The sequence below is a fragment of the Hyaena hyaena genome, unplaced genomic scaffold (assembly GCF_003009895.1).
Source record: "Hyaena hyaena isolate Hyena2069 unplaced genomic scaffold, ASM300989v1 scaffold_53, whole genome shotgun sequence".
In the NCBI taxonomy this organism is placed as follows: Eukaryota; Metazoa; Chordata; class Mammalia; order Carnivora; family Hyaenidae; genus Hyaena; species Hyaena hyaena.
In genome coordinates, this window is record NW_024080686.1 from 1,273,372 (window position 1) to 1,290,180 (window position 16,809).

General features: G+C 51.5%; 1 protein-coding gene across 4 annotated transcripts in view; it reads left to right on the plus strand.

Moving 5' to 3' along the window:
* The window catches only part of ASAP2 (ArfGAP with SH3 domain, ankyrin repeat and PH domain 2), a 172,396-nt gene extending 156,298 nt beyond the window's left edge, over positions 1-16,098 (plus strand). For 3 of the 4 annotated variants that reach the window (XM_039231024.1, XM_039231025.1, XM_039231027.1), the window contains 7 exons: positions 1,702-1,954; positions 4,311-4,445; positions 5,718-5,889; positions 11,942-11,991; positions 12,421-12,509; positions 12,892-13,014; positions 14,573-16,098. In XM_039231024.1, coding sequence (XP_039086955.1) covers positions 1,702-1,954; positions 4,311-4,445; positions 5,718-5,889; positions 11,942-11,991; positions 12,421-12,509; positions 12,892-13,014; positions 14,573-14,647 — 897 coding nt within the window. In that variant the 3' untranslated portion in view covers positions 14,648-16,098. The remainder of the gene's footprint in view (positions 1-1,701; positions 1,955-4,310; positions 4,446-5,717; positions 5,890-11,941; positions 11,992-12,420; positions 12,510-12,891; positions 13,015-14,572) is intronic. The other variant, XM_039231026.1, reaches the window with a different exon arrangement.
* The last annotated feature ends 711 nt before the right edge of the window (positions 16,099-16,809 follow it).

Here is a 16,809-nt window from a genome sequence, read left to right on the forward strand (position 1 = left end):
TCCAGGCTCCTGCTCCTGACACTCTGTCTTGCACACCTGGGGGCCCCTCGCAGGTTCCCACCTTCACACGGGTCTCAGCGCCGAGTCAGACTCCAGCAGACGGACCCCAGAGCGCACACTCCTTGCTGCCGTGAAATCAGTGGGGAATGCCATGTAACATTTCCTTCTTTCTTTTCACATGTTTTATTTATTTTTGAGAGAGAGAATGCACACACAAGTGTGCACTGGGGAGGGACAGAGGATCTGAAGCAGGCTCTGTGCTGCCCCCAGAGAGCCCGTCTGACGCAGGGCTCAAACTCACAAACCCTGAGATCACGACCTGAGCTGAAGTCAGACGCTTAACCGACTGAGCTACCCAGGTGCCCTCCATGTAAAGCTTTCTGTCGAGTGTTCTGATAGGCATCGAGCGCATCTGATTACATATATATACGGCATTTCCAAAACCTTGTCTGTCCTCGCTAGTGGAGCAGTGAACATCTGTACTTACTTTGTCTTCAAATAAGAAACTTCTCCACTGAGTTAGGTAGAAAACAGTATCAAAGTGAGAAGAGCTGACCAATGTCATCCTTACCCACCTGACAAAAAGACTGGACACATTGGCCCAGAGTGAGTACACACATTCCATTCTTGTGGGGACAGGACACAGCAGGTCACACAGTCCAAACAGAAGTCTGACAGCAAGTGCTAACACCCATCTACCCACTCTGTGTTTCCAGCAGAAGGAGGGTGTAGTTCATACAGCCATGGGCTTTGTTAAATTTAAAATATGTGTGAAGAGCCACTAGCCATAGAGTTTGTATAGCTGAGCTGAGTTTGAGCATTTGGGTTGGCCGGAGCCTTGACTGGGCAGGTGGTCCTGTGAGGGGAGGTGGGCTGTGTCAGCCAACATTTTATCTGCTAAGCTGGCACTGTGCCAGAGAACCAGAGTGCTACCATTGAACAGAGGAGAAATAGGGTCAGCAAGGTTAAGGTATTTGCTCAAGATCACAGCTGTTACAATGAAGCTGACATTTAAAACAAATTAGATCTGAATCACCCAAGGCATGGTTCCGTGGTGAAGCAAGGGCTAGCAAACTGAAAGGGCCAGGTAATGAATATTCGGGCCTGTGGGCCTGAGCTATCACCATCTTTTCTGCAGCTACTCAGCTCTCGCAGGGTGGCTTGAAAGCAAGGTAGACAGTATGTAAATGACCAGCCATGGCTGTGTTCTAATAAAACTTTATTTATAAAGCAAGTGGTGGCCCACAGGCCATGATTTGCTGACTCCTGAGTTAGAGGAGTCTCAAGAGGTCCGTTCATGCCGGAAGAAACCCTGATCTCCCCTGAATTTGCCACGTAGCTGTTGGGGATTGATTGTAACTGGGTGCTCAGTTGACAGCACATGTACAAAGGGGAAATGCAGTGAAAATGGAGGTCTAGGTTAAATTAGCTCTGGCCAATAAGGATGCAGTCGCCTGTGTTTTAAGTCCTTCACATAACAGAGAGTTGTAAAGTATGAATCATGGCTGTGTGTGTGTGTGTGTGTGTGTGTGTATGTGTAGGTCTCTGTTAGGAGACATGGTAGGAGTGGCTGTTAAACCTTGCAGCTCTCATGTAACAGTGGAGAGCCACAAAGGCACCATGCCCAAGTAGACTGGACGCCATGACCAAGAGGTCAGCGTGCGCACGTTTCACACGCCTCTGCCCACCACCCCTCTGCAGCCCAGTCCCAGTCGGCGAGAAGACAGGCCCGTCAGCTTCTACCAGCTGGGGTCCAGCCAGCTGCAGTCAAATGCCGCCTCTTTGGCCAGAGATGCCGCCAGCCTGGCCAAGGACAAGCAGAGGAGCTTTGTGCCCAGCATCTTGCAGAACGAGACGTACGGAGCCGTCCTCAGCGGCAGCCCGCCACCCTCCCAGCCTGTGGCCCCCAGCACGGCCAGCGCCCCCCCACTGCCCCCACGGAACGTTGCCAAAGGTACTGAACCATTGTAGCTCCTGCCGGTGCACAAAGGGGTCGTCTGGGCTTTGCTTTAGGAAGTTTCTAGTTGCTTTGCCTCCTGCTTGATGACATGTGGGGTTTCGTGTCTTATAGTCATGTCGTTGGCGTCCTAAAGGAGTGCTCGTCTCAGGATGCTGGGGGGTGTGTGGAGTCTCTGACTCTGTCGTTGTCCTGGGCAGAGGAGTGGCATCTGTGTCACTTGGGGAGCGCGGGGACTCCACCAGGGCAGCCTGAGGTGGGTGGCTCAGCCCCTGACGCTGCTCCTGTGAGACCTTCCCGCAGACCTTCTCTCTGTTCCTTTTCTGTCTGCTTTACCACTCACCACCCCTCCCGCTGCCTTAATTCTTTCCTGTTTCATCTCCCCTCACCCACCCCCGCCTGCATTCAGCCCGCTTGTGATGCCAGTGATTATTTTTATCTCTGCAATCCCCGTGAAATGAAGGATAAAAAGATGCTAATGTGGGGAGCAGTGTACACCCTAATTGTGAAGATACAAAATAACCCCTGTGGATCCTGCCAGGGCCATAAGTGCCAGAGCTTGCTACACGTGACGTTAGGGGTTGTTCTGTTACAACACGGTGAGTTGGACTCAACAGATGCTGGGTTTTATTTTTATTAAAATGGAAACTGAGGCCCCCAGAAGTTAGGTCATTTTCCCAGGACTGAAGGCCAGCTGGCCATTCTGTTCCTTGAAGCCGGTCCAGCAAGTGGGCGGCACGGCTCTGGGCTGGGGCTGCCAGACGCAGCCGGTGGCCTCTGGAGGGCTTCCCGTGAGAAGGGGATGTGATGTCCCTGCACCGCGGCCGCTGGACGCTGCTGCTTGTCCCGATCACATTTGTACAGCAGCTGCTCTCTGGGAGGGGGCGAGAGTGGGGCTTGTGGCCCAGGCAGGGGGTGAGGATGGCAGCCACCAGCACCTGGGTCTGTGCCGCCCCTACCGTGGCCCCCACTCTCAGGGAGGCCCAGAGAAGACTGCTGGGCTTGTGGTCTGGGTCACTGGAGCAGACCCCCAAGAGGAGAGGGTGCTGCCCAGGCAGGCCCCAGAAACAGCCCGCTTACCCTCCCCCACAGAGCGCGTGGCCCCTGTGTGCCCACACCCCAGGGCTGGTCGGGGCAGTTCCTGGGCAGGAGAGAAACCCCAAGGGCCAGCAGGGGCCCAGGGAGCTGAGGGCAGCCACGATCGGGTCCACGTGGGGCCTCTTCTCTCCCCGCCTCCCCCCACTCTCCGTGCACATGTATTCAGCATGCAAGGCTACAGCCACAGTGGTGTGGTCCCCTCCACCCCACTAGTGGCTTTTGCTGACTTTGTGTGTCATTGGAGGAAAGACTTTATTTTGCTCTGTTGGTCATGCAAAATGAACAAAAAAACCATTCACCTTTATTTTTTGCTCTCCTAAAGTCTTAAGAGGGTTTAGGGGATTTTCATACTTTATTTTTCTGGCTGTTCTGTGGTTAGCTTCATGCCCGTCTTTGACGGTATACTTGTGCTTCATCCCTGTAGCCTCCAAAGGGTCCCCCTTGTTCTTGGCCTAATCCACACTTGTGCCCACACAACAGACAGAAAAGGGAGCCAACGTTCCATGTCCCTGCCTGGGACAGACATGTCCCACCGCACGGATGCCCTGTGTGGGGGTGCCTGTTTTCCGCCCCAGGCCCGCCCCCCACCCCCCACCGTGTGGGCCATGCACGGCCTCAGACACAGGTCACCCCTATGCACGGAGCTTTGTGGGGCAGAGAAAGGACTGTGACCTGGGCAGTGCCGTCTCCCTGGTGTGTCAGCTGAGCCTCCTTGCTGTCACCTGACTTGTAGCCAGAAGTGTTTGCAGGAGGTGGGGGGCCCTCAGCTGTCTCTCATTTGTACCCTTCTCTCCGTGCGATCTGAGGACAGGTGCTCCCCTGTGTGGGCACCCAGGGGAGGACAGGATGGACGGCTAGAGAGAAGCCGACGTTCTACAGGCTGAGTGCAGTGCTCAGGGCATGGCATCATGGTCACTCGTTTCCCTCTTCAAACGGTACTCCTACTGGAGAAAGAAAATCCGTAAGACTGTGAAAACCAGCTGATAACTTTCCCAGAAGCACCGTTGGTTTGGTGTGTGTAGAGGCGTCCATCTTCCAGATACCAGAGATAAGAATTTTTTTAAAAAATCAGCATTCTGTTTGTGGTCTTAATGCTATTCTAGAGGGGTCATATTTACCATTTTTCTGAGAGAGAGGATCAATAATGCGGTGTTCTGTTTCTGTTTTTGTTCTGTGCTTGTGCGTGCATCCGTGGGTGTATGTGTGCATGCCTGCGCGTGCATGTGCGTGCGTGTGCATGTGCGTGCGTGTGCAGTTCAGCCAGCCTCCTCCGCTAACGCCCTGTGGAAGACAAACTCTGTAAGTGTGGACGGTGTAAGCAGGCAGCGATCTTCGTCAGATCCGCCAGCTGTCCATCCACCGCTGCCCCCTCTTCGCGTGACGTCTACCAGTACGTTTTTTCCGTTTTCCTTTCTTGCCATGGGCTTTTGGATCTGGATGGCTGGGGGGTGCTCTCGGCGGCCGCGTGGGGAGAGCTGTGAAGTCGCCCGCCCGCAAGCAGATGCTGCTGCGGGCCCGGCACTGTGCGGCCCTGGCCCCAGCCCCTCCGGCCGCCGGCTCCCGTCCCACCTGCACCCCATGCCGGGCGGGGGGCTCACACACTCTCCTCCTCTGTCTTCCCGAGCATTTCAGCCACATTTCCTCCTGTCACGCATGAGCCCAGGGCTTCTTTCCCTCTGGCCGTTTGGTGCTTCTCAATATGTGGGCACAGCCCTTTGGATATAATCTGGTACGTGTTTTTCTTCAGTGTCGACACATAGGTGAAAGTCCCAGGAAGGGACTGGGAGGGGGTGGAGAAGAGGAATGGCTTTACTGGAGCAGTGAGACAAGCTCTGGACGCAGGCCCTGAGCCTCTTTCCTCCCTGCTCTGCTGGGGTGGGGGGTGCGGGGCCCCAGCACCTTGGGCCTCGCACTGAGAGCGCAGACCTCCCCTCGTGGCTCCCTGTAGTTTGTACCCCAAGACGGGAGAGGCCGAGCCCCAGCTGCGGTGACGTGCCACGTGCACGTGCCCTGGTGGCACCAGAAGTCTCCTTGGGTGTCCCCGTCCTGTCCTGAGGACAGTTACCGCCTCAGCAAGGACCCCGTGTATTTGGGGACAGCACTAATGTTGGTCAGAGAGCGGGAAGCGGGGAGAGGAGCCAGGGGCTCGGGGCCAGCTCCGCGTCTGACCACCTCTCTGACTTCCGGGGAAGCCCGTCGCTTCTCTCATCCTCAGCCTCCCAAGTCTTTGCCCTGCCCCCTCACAGTCACGGAGTCGTTAGAGTTAGCGCTCCACGGCCTCTCGGTGGCCGGGCCAAAGGTGCAGGGCCCGCGGGCCAGCTGAGGCCGAGAGAGGATTGGCCCGGGGCGACCCTGGCCCTCACTTGAGCCTCCCGGGTGTCTCCGGGTCCCAGGGTGGACAGCACGACACCGCGGTGGCTTTCCCACAGGGACTTCCAGCTGGGGAGCTACAGGCTCCTAGAAACATGTTAACACTCACCGGAGGCTCGGAAGGACTCCCTGCCAACACTATTTTCTAAAACATCTGCAATAAAAAGAGTTTTTTTCCTTATGAAATCACCATAGAACAAAGGAAGCCCTTGTGAGAGGAGCCCCGGGTGAGTGAGAAGGGGGGTCAGGACGAGGTCTGACGGCCTGTGCTCCTCTCCTTTTCTCTCCACAGACCCCCTGGCTCCCACGCCGCCCCCTCCAGTGGCGAAAACGCCCAGTGTGATCGAAGCCTTGAGCCAGCAGAGCAAGCCGGCCCAGCCCGGGGTCCCCCCGAGCAAGGCCCTGCCCCCGCCCCTGCCCCCCCAGCCGCCCAGCCGCCTCCCGCAGAAGAGGCCTGCTCCCGGGTAAGCGCCTGCCTTCGTGGGCCCCGCGGGGCCTGGCCTCTTGCCGTCAAGGAGCTTCCAAGCAGCAGTGGCCCGTTACTTTATCTGAAATTTCTGTGCAAATATGTGAAATGTCCAGTGCTTCTACTATAACGTTTGAGTTCAGGTGTCACCTGACTAATCGATCAGGTTTAAGCGCCTTAAAAATAATTAATCAAGAATTTTTAAACTTTCATACAAATTTCATACAAATGTATGTCTTATATCCTCATAATGCGTGTAGGTTTCTGTTTAGCACGGGCACTGGGTTTTTGGGAATGAAGGTCGTCCTCAAGACGCTAGGCCTGTAGGTTCAACGTGTTGTTTGCTTGCGAGGTTATCTTGCTCATATGCGCTCTCTGCAACGTGGGCATGTTTCCCACAGACGAGGGTGTTTTTCTGCGTAAACACAATACAACCAGCACAATCAGACCTGACACAGTGGGCTGCCTGGCTGCCTCAGTTAGTGGAGCGGGCGACTCTTGATCTCAAGGTTGTGAGTTCGAGCCCTCCATTGGGTGTAGAGATGACTTAAAAATGTTTAAGAGAGAGAACATTAACATAGACACATTACTGCCTTCCAGTTCTTAAAACCCATTCAAGGTCTGCCTCTTGTCCAAATAACGTCCTTTACCACAAAGGGGTCCAGTTCATGGTCTCAAGCTGGATCCTTATAGGGGGGAAATGGTTTCTTTTAGCGGCAGTGATACTTTTTAAAAAAAATTTTTTATGTCTTTATTTTATTTTGAGAAGCAGAGACAGAGAGCGAGTGCGGGAGAGGCAGAAAGAGAGGGAGACACAGAATGTGAAGCAGGCTCCAGGCTCTGGAGCTGTCAGCACAGAACCCAACGCGGGGCTCGAACCCACAGACTTTGAAATCGTGACCTGAGCCTAAGTCGGACGCTTAACCGACTGAGCCACCCGGGAGTCCCGCCAACAGTGATACTTAGAAGCCAAGATCCGAGGGCTGTGTGTGCTCATTGCTCTTGGGTGTCACTGCTCCCACGCAAGCCCTCTAGACAGAACTGGGGACACACACACACGTATGTACATAGGTGTACATCCTATGTGCATATCTGTATTTAGAAACACATTTTCCCTCTGCATTTCTATTTCCGTGTCAATCTGTGAGTTCACACTTTGTCCCATTTCGGTTGTAGTAACAAACCACACCAAGACTTACTGACATGAGACACAAACATTGTATTCTGCTACCAGATTCTGTTTGCCAAGAATTTGGATCAGCATCGTGAAGATAGCTTATCTTTTCTTCACAATATCTGAGACCCTAGAAAGACTCAAGGCCGAGGATGGTCCAACACGGAAAGTGACTCACAGGCTGAGGCTCGTATCATCTCTCCAGTCCACACATCTGGTTGATGCTGGCTGTCAGCTGGGGCTGTTGGCTAGAAAGCTTGCACGTACGTGGCCTCTCCATGTGGCGAGGGCTTCCTCGAGTCATGGTGGCTGGGCCCAAGAACAAATCCCGAGAGACAGCCACAGCCCTGGAGAACGGTGGGTTGCTGCCTCTGCCATTTATCACTGGTCAAACAGTGGCAGAGCCTAGACTCAGGCGTGGGGATGGTGCAATAGCACAGAGTGGTGTGGACTCCAGCTCCCAGGAAAGGGTTTGCAGGCAGTGTTCTCAGAGCACCACAGGGTCCATTCTAGTCTCCCTTTCCGTGCTCCTTACTCCCTTTTCAAGTGATGAGAAATCTGGCTCCCGGGTTGACTTGATCAAATACCCCTATGAAGCCAGCCTCCCATCTCTGCCTCCACCTCCTCCTCACCCTGCTGAGAACTGGGAGCCCACGTGGAGGTCATCTTCACCTTGCTTGGGCTCTCACTGTCCAGCCAGCCACCCACCTCCATTCCTCTCAGCTGCACCCCCATCAGGCTTCCTGTCCCTGCCGAGGCTCTGACTCCCCAGGGTGGGCCTTTTTTCATCCATGCCACCAGGTGGATGATGGAGCCTTTCAGGATACAAACTACCTCCTTCAGTTCTGAGAAATTTCATTGATCGTTTTTTTAATGCCTTAATTCAGTGTTCACTGTTCTTGCTTTTATTTATTTATTTACTTATTTATTTTTAAGTGTTTATTTTTGAGAGAGAGAACACAGGGGAGAGGCAGAGAAAGAGAGGAACAGAGGGTCTGAAGTGGGCTCTGCACTGATAGTTGAGAGACCGACACAGAGCTCGGACTCATGAACTGTGAGATCATGAGCCAAAGTCGGACACTTAACCAACCAAGCCACCCAGGTGCCCCTCTGTTCTTGCTTCTAATGTAATTCGTATTCAGATGCCAGACTGCACTGGCCTTTCCTCTACATGTGTCCTCTTTTCCTTTCATTCGGGTAAGCTGACAGCTCTGACAGCCTACCCCTGAGTCTCTGTGGTTCAACATATGGAAGTTGACTTCTTACACAAAATCGAGTTCCCATATTCTCACTTGTCCAGCAGCCCCAATGGGTGAGTCAGAGACCCAGACCCTTTCTGCTTCTGAAGCTACGTTCTTTATCCATGTGCCTGTTCCCAGGGTTACTTCCTGAGGAAGAGACTGGGAAGGGGGGAGGGGGGTGCCTTTGACCAGAGCCAGTCCCATGGCTCCACCTGGAGGCCGGGGCTGGAAGCGTAGCTCTGCACAGTGGAAGAGACAGTTCTCTGCCACCTTCTGGCCTTGCTTGCTTGCTTTTTAAGTCTATCTTCTGGGAGATTTTCTTCATTTTATCTTGCAGTTCTTTTACTGAGCTTTTTGTTTTCAGCCACCACATAATTTTCAAGTTATTAGTATCCTTTTTGTTTCATGAAATCATTTTCTCTCATCTCAGATTATTAATGATGGTTATGGGGGTGTGTTTTGTGTAGTTTAGCTTTGGCTTTTATGCATAGTTTGTTTCTTCCATGTCCATTGTTTTTATTTCTGGGCTTTTTTATCTGTAAGGCTTTTCCTTACAGATCTGGTATTTCCTGCCCCAAAGTTGCCACTCCAACTGAGGCATTCAAGCTAAGGGTGCCTGGGTGGCTCAGTTGGTTAAGCCTCCAACTCTTGATTTCATATCAGGTAACGATCTCATGGTTTGTGGGATCAAGCCCTGCCTTGGGTTCTGCACTTATAGCTTATTTGGAGCCTACTTTGGATATTCTCTCTCTCTCTCTATCTCTCTCTCTCTCTCCCCCCCTCCCTCCCTGCCCTGCTCACGCACACACACTTTCTCAAAATAAACACTTGAAAAAACCTGATTGCAGACTGCACCGTCATGTGCAGAGCTGTCACTGTGGACTTCACTATGGAGGGTCTCACTGGGCAGTTTCACTGGGGAACCCTGAATTAGGGCCTTTTTTCTTGAACAACTCAGGCTCCTTAGAGAATGTTCTTTTATTTCATCTTTTGCCTAATGGGAGCAGATTTTCTGGGAGTTGAATATAGAAATCAAGTTAAGCTTTAACTTAGCCCCCTTTTTATAAAGATTCTCCCAGAAATCACACTGGTGCCCCCAAGTCCAGACACCCTCAGTTCTACCCTCTCTGCTCCTGGTCTTCAGTGGGCTGAGGGAAGATAGTTGCTCAGGGTTGGGCTGGGAATCCGTGGATTCAGTAGTTCTTTGAGCAGATTTTGGGCTAATCCTTGTGTCTATTACCGTGCCTTATTCCCCCTTCCACAGTCTCATAAGCCTTGGGGCCTCAGAGCACAGATTGGGGACCTTCAGGGCTCCCTCACTGTGTGAGGGTTCTCCCTCCTCAGATGAGCTGCCATGGTTCGGATTCTTCCCTCCAGTGGCCACTTCCAAAATGTTTCTTTTTCAGTGCTCATTGTTCTTTTTAGGTTAAGCTTTTTTTCTTTCTTACTTTCTTTTTCCTTCCTTCCTTCCACCCTTCCCTCTCTTTCTCTCTCTTTCTTGAGAGAGAGAGAATCTTAAGCAGTCTCCATGCTCAGTTTGGAGCCCAGTCAGGGGAGCCCAACTATGAGATCATGACGTGAGCTGAGACCAAGAGTCAGATGCTTAACTGACTGAGCCACCCAAGCGCCCCTGATTCAAGTTTTTTCTAATTGTTTTCTTTGGGAGAAAGTAGAAGTAAATGTATTTCAGTCTGACTTTTTTTTAAGTTTATTTATTTGAGAGAGAGAAAAAGCACGAGCAGGGGAGGGACAGAGAGAGGAGCAAGCAAGAATGGGATGCCCGACGAAGGGCTCAAACTCGGGAACTTGGAGATCATGACCTGAGCCAAAGTCAGATGCTTAACCGATTGAGCCACCCAGGCACCCCTCAGACCTACTTTTTTAACCAGAACATTCTCAGAACTTTTTTGATGCTTCCTTGTAAGATCTGTCTCTAAACTAGAACGTGAACATCCTTGCCTTCCCGTTCCAGGCAGCACACGTGCAGTCTTGGGAGTCACCGAGTCACGCGGTGGGGACTGCGCTCCCATGTCTGCCCTCAGTGGCCGCAGGCTGGGCTGAGCGTCTCTTAGTTCCTGCATTAGGGCTGGTGCCCTGCTTCTGTTTGCTCCCTGCTCGCCCTGTAGTCCCTGCAGACTTGCTCTCTCTGGGCTGTTCTGTGAGACCCCAGACCCCATGCTGAGCTTCTGGATGAGCACCAGTCGGCTGCTGGCGATCTCCCGGTGGTTCTGAGGACGGGAGGCATTGGCTGCCAGGGCGAGGTCTTGGGCACGGTCTTTCTGGGTGCTCTGGTTCGCAGGAGAGTCTGCACTGGGGCTGCTGGATATGTTAGCACAGCCTTACCTGGTTTTACCTGCTCCGTGGAATCATCTTCTCTCCTCTCACGTGAGCAGAAGCAGAGGTGGGGCAGGTGCAGGGGAGGCGGTGCTGGGGCATCTCCCAGACAACTCTGGATGGAGACCAGCGTGTCATCCCTGCCTGCTGGACTCCTGTCTGAGAAGGAGACACAGCTGTGGCCTCTTTGTAAAGGGAGTGCCCTCCCCCAACCCAGCCCTGGGTATAAATCCGGCTTTTCACCTTTGTTCTCTTCGAGCAGGAGTCTGCACACTACTCCCAAGGCCTCATCAGCCCCGGGCCTGTTTTTGTACAGCCCGTGAGCTAAGGTGGTTTCCTTTGTTTTTTTTTCAATGGTTGAAAAAACCAAAAGAAGTCGTTATGTCATGACACATGAAGATTTTTTTTTTAAGTTTATTTATTTTGAGAGAAGGAGAGCTCAGGAAAGGGGCAGAGAGAGAGAGAAAGAGAGAATCCTAGGCAGGCTCTGCGCTGTCAGCATAGAGCTGGACGCAGGGCTCCATCCCACAACCATGACATCATGACCTGAGCCAAAATCAAGACTCGGACACTTAACTGACTAAACCACCCAGGCTCCCTGACACATGAAGATCATATGAAATTCAGAGTCCAGTGGCCATAAATAAAGCGGGTAGCACATAGTCACCCTCCTCTGTGCATCACCTGTGGCTGCTGTCGTGCTGTGGTGGCAGCCCTGAGTAGTCCTGACGGACTTTATAACCCACAGAGCCTCAACTACTTACTACCAAGCCCTTTAGAAAGGTTTGCTGCCTGGTGTCGTAGAGGCTCAGGCCTTTCCTGTAGGTGTTCTGTAGTTGGGGGTGACTAAGGGCAGAGGGGGTCAGCATGAATTTTTTTTTTGAGAGAGAGAGAGAGTGCAAGTTGAGGAAAGGGGCAGAAGGAGAGAGAAAGATAGCTCAAGCAGGCTCCACACTCAGTGTTGACCCTGACACAGGCTTGATCCCATGACCTCGGATCATGACCTGAGCTGAAATGAAAGTCACTCACTCGGCCAACTGAGCCACCCAGGCGCCCCCAGCATGGTGATTTCTGTCTTGACACTGATGGACATCAAATGGCAAGATGGGTCAGACGGGTGGGGCCTTCACATGTTAGACCTTCTTAGTTCCTTGAAAATACGTGTAAAACTTTTTTTTCCATGTTTTCTTCACCTCATTCTGAGATGAGATGGAAGATTCCTTTATGAAGGGGGGGTGAGGTGGGGACAGATGATGTGCTGTGGGGCCTCAGACCTCAGTAAATCTACTTTCCCCTTTTAGGGCCGACAAGTCGACCCCACTGATCAACAAAGGCCAGCCGAGAGGACCTGGTAATGATTTCCTTTACTGGGGTGTACTTCTGTGTGGAAAGCGGAGGCGTTTCCAGCGAAGTCGGGCCCCAGCTGCCACCTTGCCCCCCCCCCGCCCCCCACAGCTGGGGCTGCTCCCTGCTGAGTCTTGCATACTGGCCCCTTCAGATGGGGGCGGGGCTGGAAGTTCCCAGCGGGGATCTAGAAATCTGCAGAGATGCTCGTGGCCTTTGTCCCGCTCTGTGACACTCACATGCTCTGCACACTCTACAGAGGGTGCATGGAAGTCACTCGGCTTTTGGGATTTGAAGGGACATTTCCCTCAGTAGATGAGAAAAATCTCAGGAAACCTGCCCGTCAGACATGGCACTGTGGCATTTATATTGTTTATAACTCGGTGGTTACAACTGAGGGCATTTGGTGAAGCTGATTCATTTTGGCCTCACGCAGTGGATCTCTCTGGAACGGAAGCTCTGGGTCCTCTGTCCAGCAGCGTGGTCTTGCAGCCCCCAGCCCCCATGCCCAGGAAGTCACAGACCGTAAGTGGAAGAGCCCCTCCTTTCCTGCCTTGGTGCTGGTGCTCCGGGCCAGTCATGAGCAGGAGACTCCGAGGAACCCTGAGTGGGCGGAGGGGAGGCTTCTTCCCGAATGTGGGATGGTTGGTCGCAGGGCTCAGCTCTGTCACACAGGCACGGGGCCGCCCGCCCCCAGCTCTCTGCGCTCTTCTGGGATTGCTTACCTTTGCTCCAGGCCTTGTGGAAGTCCCCCCGCCCCTGAGCCACACCGAGCCGCCCGTCCTGACGCCTGTGGTCTGCTGGGCCAGCACCCTGGCACCGATTAGAAACAGAGCGGCCCCATTCCCTGCCCCGCAAGCTGACGCCTTCCTGCCACGCTAACCTCTGACCCCCCCCCCCCATACAGACCAAGTTAAAGCCCAAGCGGGTCAAAGCTCTCTACAACTGTGTGGCTGACAACCCTGACGAGCTGACGTTCTCCGAGGGGGACGTGATCATCGTGGACGGGGAGGAGGACCAGGAGTGGTGGGTGAGTCGGGGGTCCAGGCCCGGGACGTCCGGGGAGGGCGGAGGCAAATCCCAGCCCACCTGGCACGAGAGGTCTGCTCGCAGGCGAGGCCCTCCGCCCACGCGCCCTCAGCACCGCTGGCCTGGGTGCCCCCGTGTACGTCTCTGGCCCAGCTTTCCCTCCCGGGTGGGTTTTCTCACAGGCTGGGCGGGCACTTGGGCTGCAGTCCCGAGTTCACTCGAGGGTCTGAAATGAGGCCTTGAGTTTCGATGGTACTGTCGTCCCCGACACCACGGGTTTGGTGGTGGCGGGCGTGTAGAAAGTTCACGTGGGGGCACAGTCCCTGCGTGTCTGCCTGGGTCCTGAAAGGAGTGGTGACATCCGGTGGAAGCAAGGATAGGGGAGTGTGGCAGGGTGCCCGGTGACCCTAAGGGACCAGGCCCCGTACTCCACAGACTCGGTGACGCTGGGCAGGTTGCCTGTGTTGCTAGGCCCCGGCCCCTTGTCTGTGAAAGGGGAGTCACTGCAGCAGTGGGAGAGAGTATACAGAAGGCCCCCAGTGAGGGGCAGCTGTGACAGATGACAGTGGGCCTCGTGCCGGAGTCTGGGAGGTCAGCCACACAGGAGACAGCCCCGCCCTGCAGGCTGAGCTCTGCTCTGTCAGTGCGAGTAGGTCGGCACCCGCGCCCCCCCTCCTGCAAAATCTCACCAGCTGTGTTATAGCAGTTTTGTTTTAGACTTTACTTACCTCCCTAATTTACACTGTTGAGATCATTCTTGGTGCATAACTTCTAGAATTTATCCAGAGTGAAAACAAATGAATCTGCTGCAGCCTCTGGTAAACGCCTGACTACATTGAAATAGAGCCAACCACACATTTGCCACTTTCTGTGACTTTGTAACTCACAAACTTGTGACACTCAGTTTCTTCATTTAAAAAAAAAAAAAGGCAATTGGGGGACAGTAATCAGCCGCCCTCCCCCCCAAGAACGCCAGGACCTTGGTGAGTGTGCTTCTGGGCAGACGCCTGGCCCACCTATCAAAGAGCGCTTCCTTACACAGCCGGCACACGGCGCGGTTCTCTGGACACGGGTGTGAACTGCGTGGGTCCACTTACTATGGGGAGTTTTTTATATATAAATGCAGTAGTATAGCACTTAAATGTATTTTTTCCTCCTCATTTTCTTAACATTTTCTTTCCCTAGCTTTATCCTAAGAACACATAGCATATGCGTGAGTGGTAACTTACTATGTCTCTGGAAGGCTTCTGGTCAGCAGGCTAATAGTGGTTAAGATTTGGGGGAGTCACAAGTTGTATGTGGATTTTCAGCTGTGGGGAGGGTGTGGCTGTGGCATTTCTAACCCCTCCCCCCCCCAGTGTTCAAGGGTCAACTATATTTGAAACATGAGTTGAAAGAAAAAAGGCAAAACAGTTTAGATGTCTCACCCAAGTAATTCTTTCCCAGAAGTTCTTCTGAACGAACCTTCCTTCCCTTTTTTCTCCAAATGCTGTATAATGTCCTTCAAGGGTTCCAACATCTAGAATTTTTATAACCACCTGAACTTTTGTTCGTTTCAGATCGGCCACATTGATGGGGACCCCAGTCGCAAAGGAGCGTTTCCTGTATCATTTGTGCACTTTATTGCTGACTGAATTGCTACTGAACAAAAAACCCACTTCTTTTAACAGCTGTTATGTCCCTGTTCTGTTATTGGTGCCCAGACTCTTGCCAGAATGACCGGTTCCATGAAACGTATTGTAGGGCAGCCCACGTTCGCCAGCACCGCTCTTCTGTTTTACGCACTCAGAGGCAACTGTGTGTGTATATAAATGGATTCTTTCTATAAGTTGTGGTTTTCATGAAATACTGCCATACTTCTGTTAGGAAAAACTGACTTCCCTAAAAGGTGAACTGAGAAGTTATTTTAGCTGTGTAATCGAGACCCTCAACCTACAGAATTAGCTGAACCTGAAAACGTTTGAGGATTAGAAATTCCTCAGCTCTCCTCAGCCTGCTTCTAGAGTCGGTTAGTCAGTTGTCTTTGGTTGGTAAACTTGCTTTAGAAGTAGCCCAGTCCTGGACTGTCTAGATAAAATGCTGTCAGTTCACCTTTAAAGACTTTTTTTTTTTAAGAAACCTTTAAAGATTTCCTTTGAAATCCACCCAAGGTTTAGTTCAAGCAACTTGGAAATTGACGCCTTAGCGTTGTACTTTCCAGCCCTAATTTGTGAGGTTGCAACTATCACTGTATTCTGCATGTGCGTGTAGCCTGTTGTGAACAATCCTGCTTAACCAAGCTACCTATGGTTTATTACGGCATATGGTCCTAGCAGTTAATTCAGTTCCACGTTAGAGAAAACTGCATTTCCTGAATTTGGTTAAAGACTAAGGATGATGGATTGCAAAACAGTTCTTTAGTTTATATGCTTTAGGTGTTCTAGAACTTGCCTTCTTGACCCTCCTCCGTCACCCAGCTAGAGTACCGTGGCACAGACCCCACTGTGTTCACACACACTTGCCGTTTCCTATTGAGTGTACTGCTGCCTTCCCTCTCCGGCTCCCCGAGAATGTTTACTCAATTTAGTGTCTTGTGTTTATATACTACGCCAGCAGGAATGGTAGTTATGCTGTCTTGAAGTCGAATCTGTCCGCTTGTAACCAAGAGCATATCTGAAATTTATAGGTCCCAGGTAATAAAACACTCCTGGACAGACATCCACTGTCTACTGAAATCCATCATGTCATTCTCACTGGGGGTGGGGGGTTAGGTTGTGTTACAATAAACCAAAATTCGTGAGTTTAACCAACTTGATTATCATACCTCTATTTAGTAATCGTGAGTATAAGATTCGTAATAGGAATACTGGACATTGCGGCACTCTTTGAGAATAGGCCGATAATGCCCACTTGCATTTTTACCAGAACTAAAGGGATAAGCTTAGGTCCAGGCTTGGAAAGCGAGGCAGCGATGTTTTCATCGCATGGTTACGATGGTACCTTTGATTGGAGCAGCCTGTCTCTATTAGTAAGTGCAGAGCTTTTTGTGTTTTTTTTTTTCCATTATTAATTGCATTCTACTTTTTATTGTTCTTATAAAGGAAAACAGAACAAACTGGAATGTTTTATGATGTTGTGTGGCAATTGCTTTTTGCCTTTCAAAGTTCCGGGTAAAAATATGTTAGATCTGTAATTAGTTTTGTTTTGATTTTAAAGCACTACATCTGTTTTCACTAATTGTTCATTTCTGTTGTTTGAACCCTTCCATTTAGTTAATTCCCTTGTAGATTTAAGAAAGTAAACCTATATTTTGCACAGTGCACTTCTTACGTATATTTTAACACAGTCCTCTTGCATTTTGTCTCATAATCCGCCTTTTGACTACTTGGTGCCAGCTTTATAAGGAATGAAAGTTGATTCTCACCGGCATTTAAACACCAGTTCCCAAACTAATCTATCCGGTTCACTGGTACAGAAATATCTAGGAACTGTTTTTCCACTTGACAATTTGGTGGTGCTATTGTGCAGTAATTAATATTACTCTTGCCAGAGGAGAAACTCTAGTACCTTCCCTGATAACATCCTTTCCTAGTTCTTTGCTCTTTGCAAATTAAGAAACAACTTGGGAGAAAGGAAAACACTGTAGATACCTATTTATATTTAAAGTTTACGCTTCGTGAACGTAGCTGCGGGATTCTGGCATGTTCTTGCCACTTTCCATCAGATCTGACTTCGAGGGCTGAGGACTCAAATGCCTGCACAGACTCGTAGCTCCTGTGTGGTCTGCTGAGGGGTGGATGGCGCACTCTGCGGCTCG